Genomic DNA, 16,089 nt, shown 5'->3' on the forward strand with positions numbered 1-16,089 from the left:
CAAGAATCCACCAGCCAACAAATGATGTTAAAGTCAAAGATGGAGAGACCAGTCAGGATGTGGGGCTGCAGATAAGTCCACAGAAAACAGACATTCACGTGTTTTCATGCCGTCCAGATGTCCAACAGCATCTGGACGGCATTTCTTCAGGTGAGAAAAGCGCTTCTCACCTGAAGCAAATTAAAAGGCGTCATTTTTGCTCTGCACCATCTGCAATAGTTTCCTCCTCTCTATCCGACTTCATCGCTAAGGATGTGATCTGATAATTATTCAGGCCTTTAGGTGGATTTAATTTGGGCTGCTTATGTGAAAACACATTCCAACCATAAGGCAAGGCAAATTTATCTGTGCAGCACATTTCAGTACAAAGACCATGCAAAGTGCTTTACATGATTAAAATATAGGAAAATAAAACAGTAAAAGCAAGTTGGAATAAAATGTAGAAACAAAATAAAACCTGGGAGAATAGAAACTAAAAGCAAATATTAAAAACAGTTGAATTAATTATGTTTCAGTAAAACAGTTTAACTTGAACAGTCGAAGGCAATCCTAAACAAATGTGTTTTTAATCTCGATTTAAAATAACTCATAATACAGGGACTTTTTTTCAGCTACAATTATTTTAAAGGTGCCACACAACAAAGAACACATTGTTTAAAATTACCGGATCCACGACTTTTCCTGATATTTAACTGTGTTGAAAAGGCTAAAATAGAAGTAACCTGTTAGGGGGGGCAAATAATGAGCTTGTTTTTCGCTGAGGCCATTAAAATGAGCAGTGCAGCGTTTGACTTTTTACTGATAAACAAGTAAAAATGCCAACCTGCCAGCATGTTGTGACAGCGAGCCAGAAGCTGAAGAGCCCAGACTGTCAGCCGCACACGTCGGCCCGCAGGTCCACAGCCTTACATCAGCCCTCAACCTGACAGGAATTACGGATTTCTCTGTGATTAGTGATATTTTCAGCTTTAATACGCAGTTTAAACAAACATTGATGTAAAGGATTTAAGTGGCAGGATGGCATCTTTTAGCAGGAACATGTGCAGCTTAAAGGAAAAACAGCCTTTGGTTTTGCTGTTAATGCGGTGATCTTAACACGTGTTGGAAGCGAGGGGCGTTTGTCGTATCGTCTAACGTTATCGAGAAATTTCTCATAACAATTCAGATTTATGGTGACAATGAATTCCAATTAATGATCTCTGAAAATGATTGTCCTGATTGTTACATTTACTGTTTTCTCCACTGTTAGGAAGCATCAGTAAATATTTGATTAAATGCAGTTTCTTTGTGCAATTCAGTGACAAAAAAAATTCCTTTTCTTTAAGTAACCTTTAAGAAATACTTAAGTGCCTTGAAGTAAGTATGTTTCAGCATGGGATCTTTTTTTTTTTAAGTCGTTATCACAAAAAATACGACAAAATATTCTGATGAAATTTCAAATCCATTTCGTCTATCCCTGCATTTTAGTCCAGATCAACCATTATAGGATCCCCTTCACCTCCTCACCTGAAAAAGAGAGAAAAATATAATTAACATAAACATTATTTATATGAATGCTCAATATCTTTCTGATTGGCTATTCTAAATAAATAAGCAATAAAGTAAAACCATCTCTATCAGCCTTAATAAACTAAAATGTCAAAATAAAACTAAATGTTGAAACGTTTTTTAAAGTCATTGAAAGAAATCCAAATAATTTATAAAACTCAACATTTTGTAATGTTTATTGTTAATATTATAGTTTTACTGTTTTTGTTTTACATTCTTCATCACCCGATCACAACATGCTGTCCTTTAATGTGGAAATAAGTTCAGGTTGCAGCTTCAGCTCCACTGCAAACAATACTAGCATAGCATGAATGCTAGCATAGCATGAATACTAGCATAGCATGAATACTAGCATAGCATGAATGCCCTCCGCCATGTTGGAGCTGGACAACTCCAGGATGATGTTTAAAGCGTGAATCACTTTTCCTAAATTTGTAAGTTTTTAGATATAACAGACATGCAAAAATCCAAACGACAGAAAATGCCTTGAATAATGTTTTAAAAACTGTTTGTAAAACAAAAATTAAACATTGCGCTGATCTCTAATTTTACAATTTCATAGACATTTTACGCAGCACGAATTGCTTCCTGTTGTTATTATAACAAAGTAAAGTATCTACTTTACTTTTAACGTCTTATTCTTTATATGTTGGGAGAGTATAGAAAAATAAAATGGGAGTATGGAGGAGGGTGGGGGGGCTATACATGCATACAAAAAAGGGCAAAACCCAGGCTGCCGCTTTCTGCACATGTGTATTGGGCTGAAAAAGGGACTTCAGGCGAACGCTAAAAGCTAAAAGGTGTTCTCTGCTGCTCTGCTGTCAGCTGACGGCTGCAGGGGAGCTGGATATTTGTTGGCCTTTCCCCGGTGGGTCTGCATTCCCACCGGTCCGCCCCGCTGTTGACGACGCCACAGCCGGTCTATATTTAGCCCTGGGTCTGTGCCTGCTGCCATTGTCCTGCTGATTAAATAACAGCAGACAGACAGCTGCCCAGGAAGAACTTTTCAAAGGCCTCAAGGTTGTTTTGCCCGCATATTTTCTGACACCGTCTGATAAAGTCTCTCCTTGTTTCGGTGGGTTTCAGAGATGGTGGCGCTTCTGCTGATGGGGAAATTTGATTAATTGGCTCAAAGAGAAGCTGAGCTAACGTTGTTGTGACCAGATAAATAAAATTATATGCAGCTGCACATTACAGCTCGGCTTTTTATCCTGAGTTTCTTCCCTTTGTCTCTGAAAATTTAAAGTGGAAAATCTGATTCTAAACAAACAGAATGAGACTTGGATGTCTTTATTTTGTAGGAGACAAATGTGTAATTGGTTTAATTTATTTATCTTTGCTTCTGTGTTCATGGAAGACAGAGGTTAAAAGCCATAGTGGGCTTTGGTTTTAAACACACAGCATTTATCACTGAAACCTGGTCGGTGCGTCGTTATGGTTTAATTCCTGGGAAACAATCAAAATATTCTCCTCAGCTCATTGAATGCGGAGGATAAATACGTTTTGTTGTGTATTTCTCGAGTTAACACATATTTTTTTTAAGCTATAATGATATTAAACATGAGATGGTTGATAGAAGTGGACATAATTTGTGCCAACAGCCTGATTTGTACCCAGCGGTTAAAACTATAATAAGGGGATCAAAGGCTGGAGGTGGTAAACTTTTTGGAAACCAATAAAACTTTCCCGCAGACGGGATCTGTTTATCGCGCCTGAAACGTGAATATAAAGCGTTTACTACGTCTGCACATACCAGATATCACACGTGAAAATTTTTAAATTAATTATAAACATTTAAGCCGCAGTTCTGTAATTAGACGGATATTTTAGTACTAATGATCAAACGGAGCCTTTTCATTTTTCCCCGGACACAGAAATCACGTTTCCCTAAGACTTTTCATCTGTACCATAGTTGGTGGACTGTGAACTATTTATTTCCAAGCCATGAAAATAAATAAATAAAAAATAAAAGACACCCCAGATTTCTAGACGCAGACGGACAGAATGTGTTTAATTCAGATCCACAGATTTAGGAAGACTTTCTCTCATTTTACGCTCTCTGAAAGTTTTTTTCTGCACAGTGCATATTTACTATGGCTGGACGATATAGGAAAAAAAAATATGTAGATAAAAAACATATATTTTAAGTGCAGCCCTGGACATTTTATGCTGTTGCTTAGCAACCTATTTTTAGATAAAGACACACAACACCGAATTCAAACTCAACCCTTTATTCAACCAACTTTTTACCAAAACTACAAGTTTTAAAAAAAGAAAAAGAACGCCTGAACCCGTTGAAGGGGGAGGAAACACACTTTATACATTTTACTAACATTTTTCTTAAAAAGAAAAAAGAACGCGTGCTCTCTGCCTTCTTTGAAGGGGGCGGAGCTTCCTGGGTCTGCGTTGTGATTGGTTGGGAGGATGTAATGAATGTAATATTAACCTCCATGGCTAGAAAACTTTTACTTTTTATTGACCCTCGCTTTGCGTCTAACGATCGATATTTATCGTTATTGAACCGAGTATTTCCTACAACATATACAAATAATTTTGCGACGACCAAAAGTCTGCGATACACTTAGAAATTCTCATCCTCGCCGTGGCTGAGGCATAAATTTACCCATAAAGCTCTAAATTTAAACTCCACGAGGCAAACTTTGGAGCAAACAGGTCCCCGTTTCGTCTCCCCTCTCCGCTTCTCATTGGTAACATCCAGTCCTCTGATGGTGTTCTCATTTCTTTCAGACTCAGTAATAATATAAATGTGTGCAGCTTTTATAATATTACTGATTATTATTATTATTATAATATTAATATGTACTGAATATTGATGTCTGATCGTCCCGTCAGGCGTGGTGCTGGTGTGCTTCGAAGGCGACTCGGACGGCTACATCAACCTGGTGGCGTACCCCTATGTGGACAACATGGAGGCCGTGACGGGGGAGCACGAGGAGCGGGATCCCCAGGAGAGGGAGCAGCCCAGGCGGAAGCACTCCCGCCGCAGCCTGCATCGCTCCTCGTCCTCCGCCACCGAAAACAAGGAGGAGCGAGTGGACAGGAGGGAGGCGCACGACACCGACTCTTCTGACAAGTGAGAAAAACGGAAGGGTGCAGCTGTAGACATGATTGTTTTCTCTGTCCAGGTGTTGGTTGGGCCAGGTGGGGACGCTGAGAAATATTAAAGAAAAGTTCACAAGAGTAAAAGTTTCTCCTGCTTTTGCTTTAGATCTTTCTGTGAAAATGTTTATTCTGCATAAAATCTACTTGATACATTCTTTTAGAAAACCTTAAAGGAGCAATAAGAAAAATTTCATTATTTTAAATAGAAACAACTGAAGGTAATATTTCAGATGAGCTATGGTCTGATGTCACACCGCAGCTCTCTGCGTCGTTCTGCAACCGGGCCGGACCGTACGTGTACGTGGACAGCTGCCACTCAGGGCTCCGCCCTAAAATACCGCCGTCAGAGCAACATGGCGGCGAGCACTGACACGTCCATCTGGACTCGTTGCCACTGGGAGGGATTTCAACACCACATAAATTAGACAAGCCAATCAATTCAATTAAATTTTATTTATATAACACCAATTCACAACATGTCGTCTCAAGGCTCTTTCCAAAGTCAGACTCCATCAGATCCTCCAGGTTGGTGAGAAAGTTTCCTCTCTAAGGAAACCCAGCAGGTTACATCAAGTCTCTCCAAGCAGCATTCACTCCTCCTGAAAGAGCGTAGAGCCACAGTGGACAGTCGTCTGCATTGTTGATGGCTTTGCAGCAATCCCTCATACTGAGCATGCATGAAGCGACAGTGGAGAGGAAAACTCCCCTTTAACAGGGAGGAGAACCTCCAGCAGAACCAGAACCAGGCTCAGTGTGAACGCTCATCTGCCTCCACCCACTGGGGCTTAGAGAAGACAGAGCAGAGACACAGAAAGCACAGAAGCTCACATTGACCCAGGAGTACTTTCTATGTTAGATGGTAATATCAGGATCAGTCAGGATCGCAGATGTCGTATCAGAGAAGTGATAACAATGGCGACTCGTAGCGAGGAAGTAAGCAGCCATTTCATCAGTTTTGTCTAATCTACCGAATATTAATTCTCTAAAAGGACACCAGAGAACGGCTTTGAAGGCTTTCGTTGGTGGAAACGATGGTTTCTGTTTTGACGTGACCTGGCTGAAGTAGCGCGTCAGTAAAGATGACCAACAGGTGGTTTATCCAATCATATGCGAGGATTTTTGATGAGGCCCCGCCTCCTGAAACACATCTCCAGTGGAGCGATCCGAAAGGTTAGGAGATCAAAATGTTCTCCTGCTTACAGCTTTATAAAGTTATGAGTTACTCTCAGAGGCTGTGTTTCTGTCCTTTACAAATGTCAGGTGAGACGGTAAGGAGGGGCGGTTTTTGTTGTGGTCTACAGACGGCGCTCAAGCTCCACCTAGTGGTGAAACGACGCTTATTGCTCCTTTAAATTAGAAATGGTTAATTTCCAGAGTGTTTTACGCTGCTGTAGCAGCTTTCGTAGGCGATCCATCACAGCATGGGGTCAGAAACAGGTGTAGCGGGTCGTCCGGCAGGGAAACGGGAATAACTTCAGCACTTCCTGCACTCACAGTAACAATCTGCTCTCCTGTAGTGTCACAGAGCTGAAAAGTCCCAGGCTCGACCCAAAGATCCTCTCCGACGTTCCCTTCCAGATGCTGGACTGGAACAGCGGTCTGGCCTCGGAGAAGATCAGCCAGAACCCCTGGGGCCTGGTGTGCCACAAGCAGCACCTCAGCCGCATGAGATCCGAATCCAAGGACCGCAAACTCTTCAGTATCCTTCCTCTGTACCTCTGTTTCCTGAGCCCACTTTATTAGAGACGCCTGGTTAACTTAGAGCAGGGGTGTCAAACATACGGCCCGCGGGCCGGATCCGGCCCGCCGAACAATTTAGTCCGGCCCTGTGGCTAAATGCATTATCATTATAAAAAAATATTGTTTTTTTTTTTTTGTTTTTTTTCCCAGTGTCCTGTCTGGCAATGTGACAATAAGAATTTTTGTCTTAATGCCAAAAAGAGCTCATCAGATTTGACTTTCACAAGTGGAGCAGTACTGCTTTTGCCATAGTGCTCCGCTTGATTTATGAATGTGAATAGTTTTATTATGATTCATGCGGGGAATATCTCAAATTATATGGACACTACAATGGGAAAGTAGGAGAGGAAAGGAAGAACAAGAAGAAAAAAAGAAAAGGTGAAAGAAAGAGGAGATAAAAAGAAGAGGATGATAAAACAATTATTGAAAAAAGACATGTACTTTGTTTAATTGAAAATATGCAGTTCCTATGTTGTCCACGAGGGGCGCTGTGTTTTAATTAGCAGATTAAGCTTCAGGTGTGGAAAAATTTAAATAATTTCTTAATTTTTATCTGTTTTATGTATTTTGTCATGCAGGACAGTGTTTTTAAGTTCCAAAAAATGTGAATAAATGTTTTTCAACATTGTATAATCACTGTGATTAGTTCTTATGCATAATGCACAAGTAAATGTTTAACTGAGTAAAAGTTTTGTTGAAATTGTACATACTTTTTTTTTTAAACGCTGAGGTTATTCATAATATATTGTGTAAAAGTGAAATTAATTTAATGTAAAAATCAACAACAAGTCCACTTTTATTAGTTCTATTTAATCTTGCAATGAGTTAACTCGTGTGGCCCTCTTGAGATCAGATTAAGCTGTAAACCAAAATGAGTTTGACACCCCTGACTTAGAGGTTCAGAACCAGGTAGAAAGGCGGTTCAGGTGACTTCACATGTGACGCGTCGGCTTCTTCTGTGTTTGGTGAGACTCTCCCGATCAGGGGAAACGTTTTTGGTCCATAACTGCTGCGTCTCCACCAGAGTTCCTGTTGCTGGAGAACGTCGTGCACCACTTCTCCTACCCCTGCATCCTGGACCTGAAGATGGGCACCAGGCAGCACGGCGACGACGCCTCGGAGGAGAAGGCGGCCCGGCAGATGAAGAAGTGCGAACAGAGCACGTCGGCCACGCTGGGAGTCAGAGTGTGTGGCATGCAGGTAGAGTCCGCGCCGCACCTGAACGCATCGGGACGCTCAGGCAGGCTTTCATCGGCTCGGTGCCGTACTCCTCTGGGCTGCAGAGGAGCTTTAAGAGCAGGCCTCCTCCTGCACACCTCAGACGTTACATTGAATCTTTATTCAGTTTGTAAAGATTTTTCAGCCTTCGCAGGCGTAATGCATCACATTACTCCTGCGTAAACGGCCGACCTTTGTTCAATCTGCTCTGCTTAACTTCATTTCCTCCGGCTTTAAAACGACTCAGAGCAATACACGTGTGAACAAGCTGCAAACTTTGCAGACGCTAATTGATCTGGTGATGCGTTATTTCAGCGTGAACAGAAACAGCCGCTTCGCCTCTCCTCTCTGCAGGTGTACCAGCTGAGCACCGGTCACTACCTCTGCAGGAACAAGTACTACGGCCGCGGCCTGTCCAGCGACGGCTTCCGCCAGGCCCTCCACCAGTACCTGCACAACGGGAAGGGCCTGAGGCGGGACCTCTTCGAGCCGATCCTGAACAAGCTGCGCAGCCTGAAGGTGGTCCTGGAGCGTCAGGCGTCCTACCGCTTCTACTCCTCCTCGCTGCTCATCATCTACGAGGGAAAGGTGAGCCCGGCCCTGACAGCTCCCATGACGGCTCAGGTAACGGGCGGGAAGAGATAAAAAAACACCCTTTCCTTAACGTGAAACGGCTTTACCTCCTGAAGCCCGAGGGTCTGATGCATACTCACGCTTTATTGGGCATTTTTCTCACCTTGTACTGCGCCTACACTGCAAAAACTGAACTAAAAATAAGTAACATTTTCTTAAAATGAGTGTATCTGTCCTTGATTAGAGCAGGTAAATGAGATAATCTGCCAATGGAATAAGAGTTTTGCACTTAAAACAGGAACAACTCATCTCCATCATTTCAAGTACAGGATGTCTAATTATCTTATTTTAGGGGTCAAAATACTCATTCTATTGGCAGATAATCTTATTTACCTGCCCAAATCTAGGCCAGAAACACAAATTTTAAATCTTATTTTTAGATCCGTTTTTGCAGTGTAAACCCTTAATGTTGTTATTAAGTAGCTTAAAGGTCCTGGAGGACGATGTTGATGTAAACATTTGAGAGTAAATTCTATTCTGGGCCTAAGTAAATGAGATTTAAATGGCCAAAAAATAAATTTTCCATACAAACTGCTTTGATAAATAAAATGTAACCACAACATGTTGGTTACATCTTTAGTAAGTTTGGTGTCCACACAACAAACAATTGAGAAGGTAAATATGTTTAGATTGGAAAAAAGAAATAATGATCCAGGTGGACTTCTTTTGTTTTTGTGCCACTTTGGCTCAATTATTTGAAATTTGAAATGTATTCTTGAAATAGAAAATGTGGGATGATTTTATATATTTGGTCTCAGATGAAGATCTGGTCGTAAGATAAGTGCCTGTCGGTCTCAGTTAGTCTGCTACATGCGCGTTATTGTTGCTAAAGAGCTCAGGCCCCGTTGAAATGGAGCTTAAGGGGTTAAAGAAGCAATAAGTAAGATATTTACTGTAAAATCATCGTAAATCATTCTTATTTCTGATCTGGGAGGGAAGTAACATTCCCTATAAACAATCGGTCCTCTCCATCAACAACATCTTTATCTCGTTTTTCTGCTTTCAAACCTAGAGGTACGGTCTGGAAATACTTCAGAGCAGAGTGTAGCCCGTATTTACTTCCTGGTTCCTGAGCCAATCACATGAGAGCTCCCAAAACAGAGCGCAGCATTTGGTATTTTATTTTGGTAAAAGAGCAGCAGCCTGCAAACATGGAAGCCAGTAAGAGAAGAGAGAATAAAACAGAATAAAACATCATAAACCTGTCCTGGGTTAGTAAAAGTTAGCGAGGTGTACGTGTAGTTCCCATTTTAAACACTAGATGTCATTATTACCTATTGCTCCTTTAACTTCACTTTGACTTTATTCAGATTCTAAAAACTTTGATGAACATTTGTCAAAAAAGAAAAACTTTAAAATGGAAAAAGTAAAGATTTCTGCAGCATTTCTACTAAAATTATAAAGAAGTGTCTTTTTTATCAAACATACAGTGATGAATTTCACTTGAAGCATTAAATCCCAGTTTTTTTTTTCGTTGTGCAGAATTTTTTTTTCAGTTTTAGAGAAGGTAAAAAACTCACTCAGATTCTCTGTAACGGCGTCCCGGTCCTAAATCCGGACCTGATTGATTATTCAGATGTGAGTCCCAGATTAATGTCTAAATGTAAAACTACGGGTTTAGTGTTTTCTATTTTTGGTCCGTAACTCCTGAGGGAAACGAGCTTCAGGCTTTAAAAGAGACGTCGTGAGCTGCGAGGCAGAACCCTAACCGTCTAAATTAGGAAACTCAGCAGAACTGAACAGAACCGCAGCTCAGATGGTTCCCTGTAGATTTACTGCTGAGCAATAAGACACTTATATTCTTTTACATAGAAGTGTAGCTCACGTAACGGGAGAGCGTCTCTCCAAAGCTTCGACACGATTCATGGAAAGCAGCAATAAATCAAATGTTCAGAGGTTTAAAATGTGTCTGAGGGGTAAATTTATCTTTGTCCAGGAGCCTAAATTACAAACGTCGTAAAAAGAAAGAGGAAAATGTTCTGAAAACCTCTTTATTCTCAAAGTGGCTGATAATGTTTCATCTAGAATCAACAATTAAACTAATAGTAATCACACTAATATCATGTTTCATTCATTCTTTGCCGGGTTCACGCCAGAAGATAATTACACAGATTTATCTTTTTTGCCCCGATTATCGATGAGATATTCCTGCTGTGAGTTCAGAGCGATCCGGTCGGGACAGGGCTGGACGATGAAGAGAAAAAAACATCGTCACATCCATCGATATCGATAATTATCAACTAATTCAAAACATATATTTTAAGTGCAGCCCTGGCCATTTTATGCTGTTGCTTAGCGACCTATTTTTAAATAAAGAGACACAAACACTGAATTCAAACTCAACCCTTTATTCAAACAACTTTTTACCAAAACTGCAAGTTTTTATAGAAGAATAAACAAACATGTGCTCTCTGAACTCTTTGAAGGGGGCGGAGCTTGTTTCCTGGGTCTGCGTTGTGATTGGCTGGGAGGATGTAACGACTGTAATATTAACCTGCATGATTGGCTAGAAGGGAAAAGGAAGGAAAACTGTTATTTTATTGAACTTTTATTGACTTGAATCGATTGATTTATATTGTTATTGAATTATCGTCCAGCCGTACGTCGGGAACGCTCCAACCTCAAATCGGCACATTCAGCACGGCAGATTGTCTCGTCCAGATATCCTAGCGTGTTCCGCGAGGACAAACACAGCACGCCGCCTGCTGGATGTGACGTGTAGCCAATCAGAACGCACGGCGGGAGAAAACCCCGCCTCCACATCACGGTGCAGCGAACGTGGAGCTCCGTCTCCACTCCTTTAACCAACACCTTTTCTTTTCGTGACGTTCTTCTCTGTTAAAATTAGTCGAGAAACACAAACGTTCCTTCTGTTGGTGTTTGTCGTCGTTGGAGCGGCCGCGGCGCTGTAGGACCTAGGGCTGAACGATTTTGGAAAATAATCTAATTGCGATTTTTTTTTTTCTTAATATTGCGATTTAATGCGATTTTTTTTTTTCCCAGTTTAATTTATCATGTGTTTTAAAATATATACAAACAACAAATCAATTTGTTTCCTCGCAATGCGGATTAGTTGCTAAAAGACCCGCAGTATCTAAACTCAGAGCAGAAATGATTGCGTTCTGCCTACAATATATTTCAACCAAAATTGCAATTTTGACTTTTCTCTGCATTAACCACAAGCAACAAAAATGGCCTCTAGATAAAGATGTTTGTAACAAGGACTATTTAAAACAAGAACTTTTAATGTTTCTATTAATCAGAATATTATTTAAGAGAACAGCTTTTAGTTGATTTGGACATCAATCCTTGTTGAACATAAAGTTCAACCAACAAGCAAGTCTATGTATTAAACTGATTGACCTGTATTTAATTTTTTGTATGATTATATAAACTCTAAAACAAGTAATAAAATTAGATTATCTCACTGCTGCAACTGTCTTCCCTTCCATGTGGAGTCAAACCCACTTTAAACATTTTACCAACACCTAATGGACGTGTCTAATTCCCTAATTGTTACATAGCCAAAAATTACAGACTCTGCGATTTGGAAATTGTGTTTTTTTTAAATTGCGATTATATTGAAAATGCGATTAATTGTTCAGCCCTATTAGGACCAAACCCGTTAAGACTCGGCCCTCAGCAGTAAAACGAAGCCGTGTGGACCCGGCATCAGAGCTTTGTTGGTTTGGAGGAGTTCGTTAAAAAATGTATTTCTTTGAATGGCTTTTATTTTTATAGTAATTAAATGATGTTTTAATCATATCTGAGAGCGGTTCTCACATTCTGGTCTGTCATGTCGCCACTGGACCCGTTTTAATTAATTATTCTGGTTAATTTCTGTTAATCACTCAGAATCTGGAGCCTTTTCGGCTCGTGTGATCAAACCTGACGGTTCTGCTCGTTTGTTCTGCAGGAGCCTGAAGGCCCTTCGGCCCCCGGCCCTGGGCAGAGTGCAGCCAGGCCACAGAAGACCGCCGGGGCCCCCGCAGACCTGCACCCTCCTCCTCCTCCTCCTCCCCCCGATGCTTCCAGCCAGAGCCCGGTTCTGGGCTTGCTGTCCTCTCAGGGACCTGAACGCACGGCCCCGGGTCCCCCGGCTCCCCCGGCTCCTCAGACGCCGCCCACCAAGTCAGACTGCCGCTCCTCGGCCCCCCGTCCTCCGTCGCCTCGCAGGCGTCCAGAATGTCCCCCCCCGGCCCCCGCTTTGAGCGCGCTCCCTGCGGCCCCCCCGGCGCCGCGGCGGCCCCCCCTGGTGGACGTGCGCATGATTGACTTTGCCCACTCCACCTTCAAAGGCTTCCGTGGCGACACGGCGGTGCACGACGGCCCCGACCGGGGCTACGTGTTCGGACTGGAGAGCCTGATCCAGATTCTGGAGAGTCTTCGAGACGAGAACCTGTCCTAGCTCCGGGGAGCGCGTACCGGGGTCCTGGGAGATTCTGCGGCCCCAAACCGGACCCGGTTCTGTTTTAAAAAAAAAGAAAAAAGAAAAAGTGCTCCCTCTCTGATAACCGGTCGGTCTTTACACACACACACCTCTTACTGTGAGTCAGTTCAGGTCTCCAGAACCGAGGCGGGATCCGCAGCTCGGGTCTCTGCCGTCATGAGGACCTCGGTGGTTATAAAGCATTCCCTAAACGCCACCGTCACTCATCGATGCCTAACCACGGAGCGCCTCCCCTTCCAGGAGGCGTTTTACCCACTGTGACGTCAGCGCCGGCTTCACTCAACACAGAGCAGCTTCTTTCCTTCAGTCTGAGCAGAAACCGAGGATTCCTGTTTCTGAGAACCTATAAAAGAGTCTAAAAAGTGTTAGAAATGCCATTTTGCTGTCATTACTAGGAGCCCGGGCTGTGAGGGGAACCACGAGGCTGAAGAAAGGGAACCTGGTCCAGTAGGGGGGGGCTTTTCTACGTTAAAGCGCGTCTTTAATCACAGAAACTTTCCAGCTTCTACAGATAAAAACGCCCGTCCTGCACCTCCTGCAGCGTGAAGCTCAAAGAGCAGAGAAACTACACGGGGCGAGCTTCAGAAGACGACAACGCGGCTGTGGGCGGGGCCTCTGCGACCCGGCCAATCAGCTCGATCCTCTCGATCCGCTGCTTCGCCTCCTCACAGCAGCCGGTGGTTCTTACTTTAGGAGATGTGCAGCGGAGACGGGAGTTGAATCATTTTTGTTTTAAAAGTTTGGGGGTTAAATCAGAAGAACGTACCTGTGGCCTGTTGTCCTGTGAAGGTCATTTGTAACTTTTAGACGCATAAATGTCACTTTAAAGTCTGGTTCAGTGGTGTCCAGATGATGGTTCTGTTGTTAGCGGATCTCACGAAAGGAGCCCGACGCGTTTTAGCCCCTGATGCACTAAACCAGCTCAGTGTAGATTTGCTCAGATATAAAATAAATAAATAAAAAATAGGGAGGTTTTCAGTCTTTGTCTGAAATCCACACAGGAGAGGTTTCCATCTCTGCTCTCTGAGCTGAGGATCCGTCAGCAGCACCAGAACCAGGAGCGTTACAGGAACTCTGGTTGTTTCTTGGCTCATATGTTGCCTTTTTATGGGATTTGTTAACAGCGCCGATTAAAAAACAACAGTAACACCACCCTCAGCTTTCAGGGCAGACAGAATAACTTTAGAGTCATATTTTTCTGATAGATATTATACATATAGTGATTAAAAAAAATCACAATAATGGGAAATGAGACCAAAAAAAAAGAAAGAAAGAATGAAATTCCTTTTGACTACGTTTTGCTGGTGTTGAATTATCACCTAGCCCTGCCTCAAAATGTATAAAAAAAGTATATATTTATATAGAAATCCTGTACTTGTCAGCAGTAGTGGCAATAAGGTGTCTGTGTCGTTAGCCAATCAGATTGGTCCATCAGAGCTTCCTGTCCCTGAGGCTGAGGCGGTGCTGCCCCCTGCTGGACGGCACCAGCAACTCAGCCCCAGGGTCGGGAACCAAACAGAGCAAATATTCTATTTTATTTTTGGTTTATCAAGGTGATAATTTATTTTTTTATTGTACCTTTGCCCACAGAGACGGGTCAGCGTTTGATCTTTGATCTTTAACAACCCCCCAGCCGCCGTTAAAACGTGTAAAAAATGTAAAGATGTTGGCAGAAGCAGTGTTGTTGGCCCTAACTCAGGTGTGTTGGTTCTGCTGCCTCAGCTCCAGATTCCAGACGTCAGTCAGCTCACAGAGCTCTGGTCCTGGAGGGAAAACTGTTCTACGTTTCTCCGTCTGTCTGTGTGTGCGTGTGTGTGTGTGTTAGAAAAAGACACCGACGCCATCTCTGATTGTTGGTTTGTTTCACTCTGACATCAACTAAAACAACAACCTGCATGCTCATGGAGAGTTTCTCCTGTTTAAGACCGATTTCCTCGCCACCTCTAAACGCCCTCGTTACAGATCCTCATGGTTGTTGGCTTCAGAGATTGATGGGACTTTGTTTTATTTTATTTTTTTGTTTGTTTTTTTGCATCTGATATCATCCTGGCTGTTTGTTAGAACAGTGAAAATAAATGAGATTAAATCTTTCCAGAAGTTTTTTTTGTTTTTGTTTTTGTAATTCCTAACTGGATTTGACGCTTCCAGGGTCCGTTAATAACTGAAGGCAAGGCAAATTTATTTGTATAGCACAATTCAGTACAAAGACAATGCAAAGTGCTTTACATGATTAAAATATAGCAAAATAAAACAGAATAAAAGTAGGAATAAAATGTAGATAGAAAAAAAGAACAAAAAAGTGGTGATTCAGTTAACTAGAACAGTTGAAGGCAATCTTAAACAAATGTGTTTTTAATCTTGATTTAAAGGAACTCATAAGCAAACTGATAAGCATTTTGTTTTTGTTTCATCGTTCAAACGCAGAATAACTTCAAAAGCTTTGCAGGAAAAAACGAAGATAAAAAAAAAACAGTAAATGCAGTTAAACACAAACTATCGTAAAAGCATTGAAACCATGGAGCATAATCAAAATGAAAGTGATAAAACTACACATTTAAGCAAATAAAAATATGTGTAATCCATTCTTTGGCTTCTTTAGCTAAGCTGCAGTTAAACACGTTTTTAGTCCATTTAAAGGAGCCAACAGTTTGTGCTCATCTCAGGTTTTCAGGCGGTTAGTTTAGGAGCTGCAGAGGATTAAGGCTTTGGTTCTGGTCCCGGGAACTCATGGAGCAGCGGGTGTTTGAGTCCACCAGGAACTATAAATGACCATAAACCCACCAACCTCTGCAGGGATTGAAGGACTCCTGTATGTGATCCATGGTTCTGGAGACGGTCAGGACTCTGACTGCCACCAGATGTGGAAAAAACGGTAAATTTCTCTCCAGGGGCGCATTAATATAAATAAGAATACTGTTTTTATTTTATTCTTTTGACATTTTATGAAAAACTTTGATGCATAAAAAGAAACAATCAACGGAAAAAGCTTTATATGCCTAACCCTGGAGCAGCTTTTTTGGATGTTTCCTCCTGAGCTCCAGGCCTCCTTACCATCACCCTAATCTTTAGCTCCCTCTGCAGGTTTTCCATCAAAGTCAGGACAAGTCGGGTCAAGTTGCTGCCCTGTGATTGGCTGATTCACAGTTTGGGGTGATGGACCAAGATCTGTCCACCGTCAGTCTTTTTTTATAACACTTTAGAAATAAATCAGAAACCAGCTTTCTTTGCAAAGACTGAACACACGAACAAGGAAATTCACCTCGGTAGCTTCAAGTTCTCACAGCATATATGTGTAAAGTTTAGGAAAAACATGTAAATATTAATATAGGTTCAAGGTTACTTTGTTTTTGCAGGCGTTTAAGACGCATACATGCCCA

At 42.0% G+C, this 16,089-nt stretch overlaps 1 protein-coding gene across 2 annotated transcripts in view; it reads left to right on the top strand.

Annotated features, from left to right (window-relative positions):
* LOC118556617 (inositol hexakisphosphate kinase 1-like) overlaps positions 1-13,678 on the top strand; it is a 34,251-nt gene extending 20,573 nt beyond the window's left edge. For both annotated transcript variants that reach the window (XM_036151610.1, XM_036151609.1), the window contains exons 5-9: positions 4,402-4,642; positions 6,189-6,370; positions 7,436-7,611; positions 7,984-8,217; positions 12,179-13,678. In XM_036151610.1, coding sequence (XP_036007503.1) covers positions 4,402-4,642; positions 6,189-6,370; positions 7,436-7,611; positions 7,984-8,217; positions 12,179-12,670 — 1,325 coding nt within the window. In that variant the 3' untranslated portion in view covers positions 12,671-13,678. The remainder of the gene's footprint in view (positions 1-4,401; positions 4,643-6,188; positions 6,371-7,435; positions 7,612-7,983; positions 8,218-12,178) is intronic.
* Positions 13,679-16,089: the final 2,411 nt, after the last annotated feature.

Source organism: Fundulus heteroclitus, chromosome 20 (genome assembly GCF_011125445.2).
Source record: "Fundulus heteroclitus isolate FHET01 chromosome 20, MU-UCD_Fhet_4.1, whole genome shotgun sequence".
Taxonomy (NCBI): Eukaryota; Metazoa; Chordata; class Actinopteri; order Cyprinodontiformes; family Fundulidae; genus Fundulus; species Fundulus heteroclitus.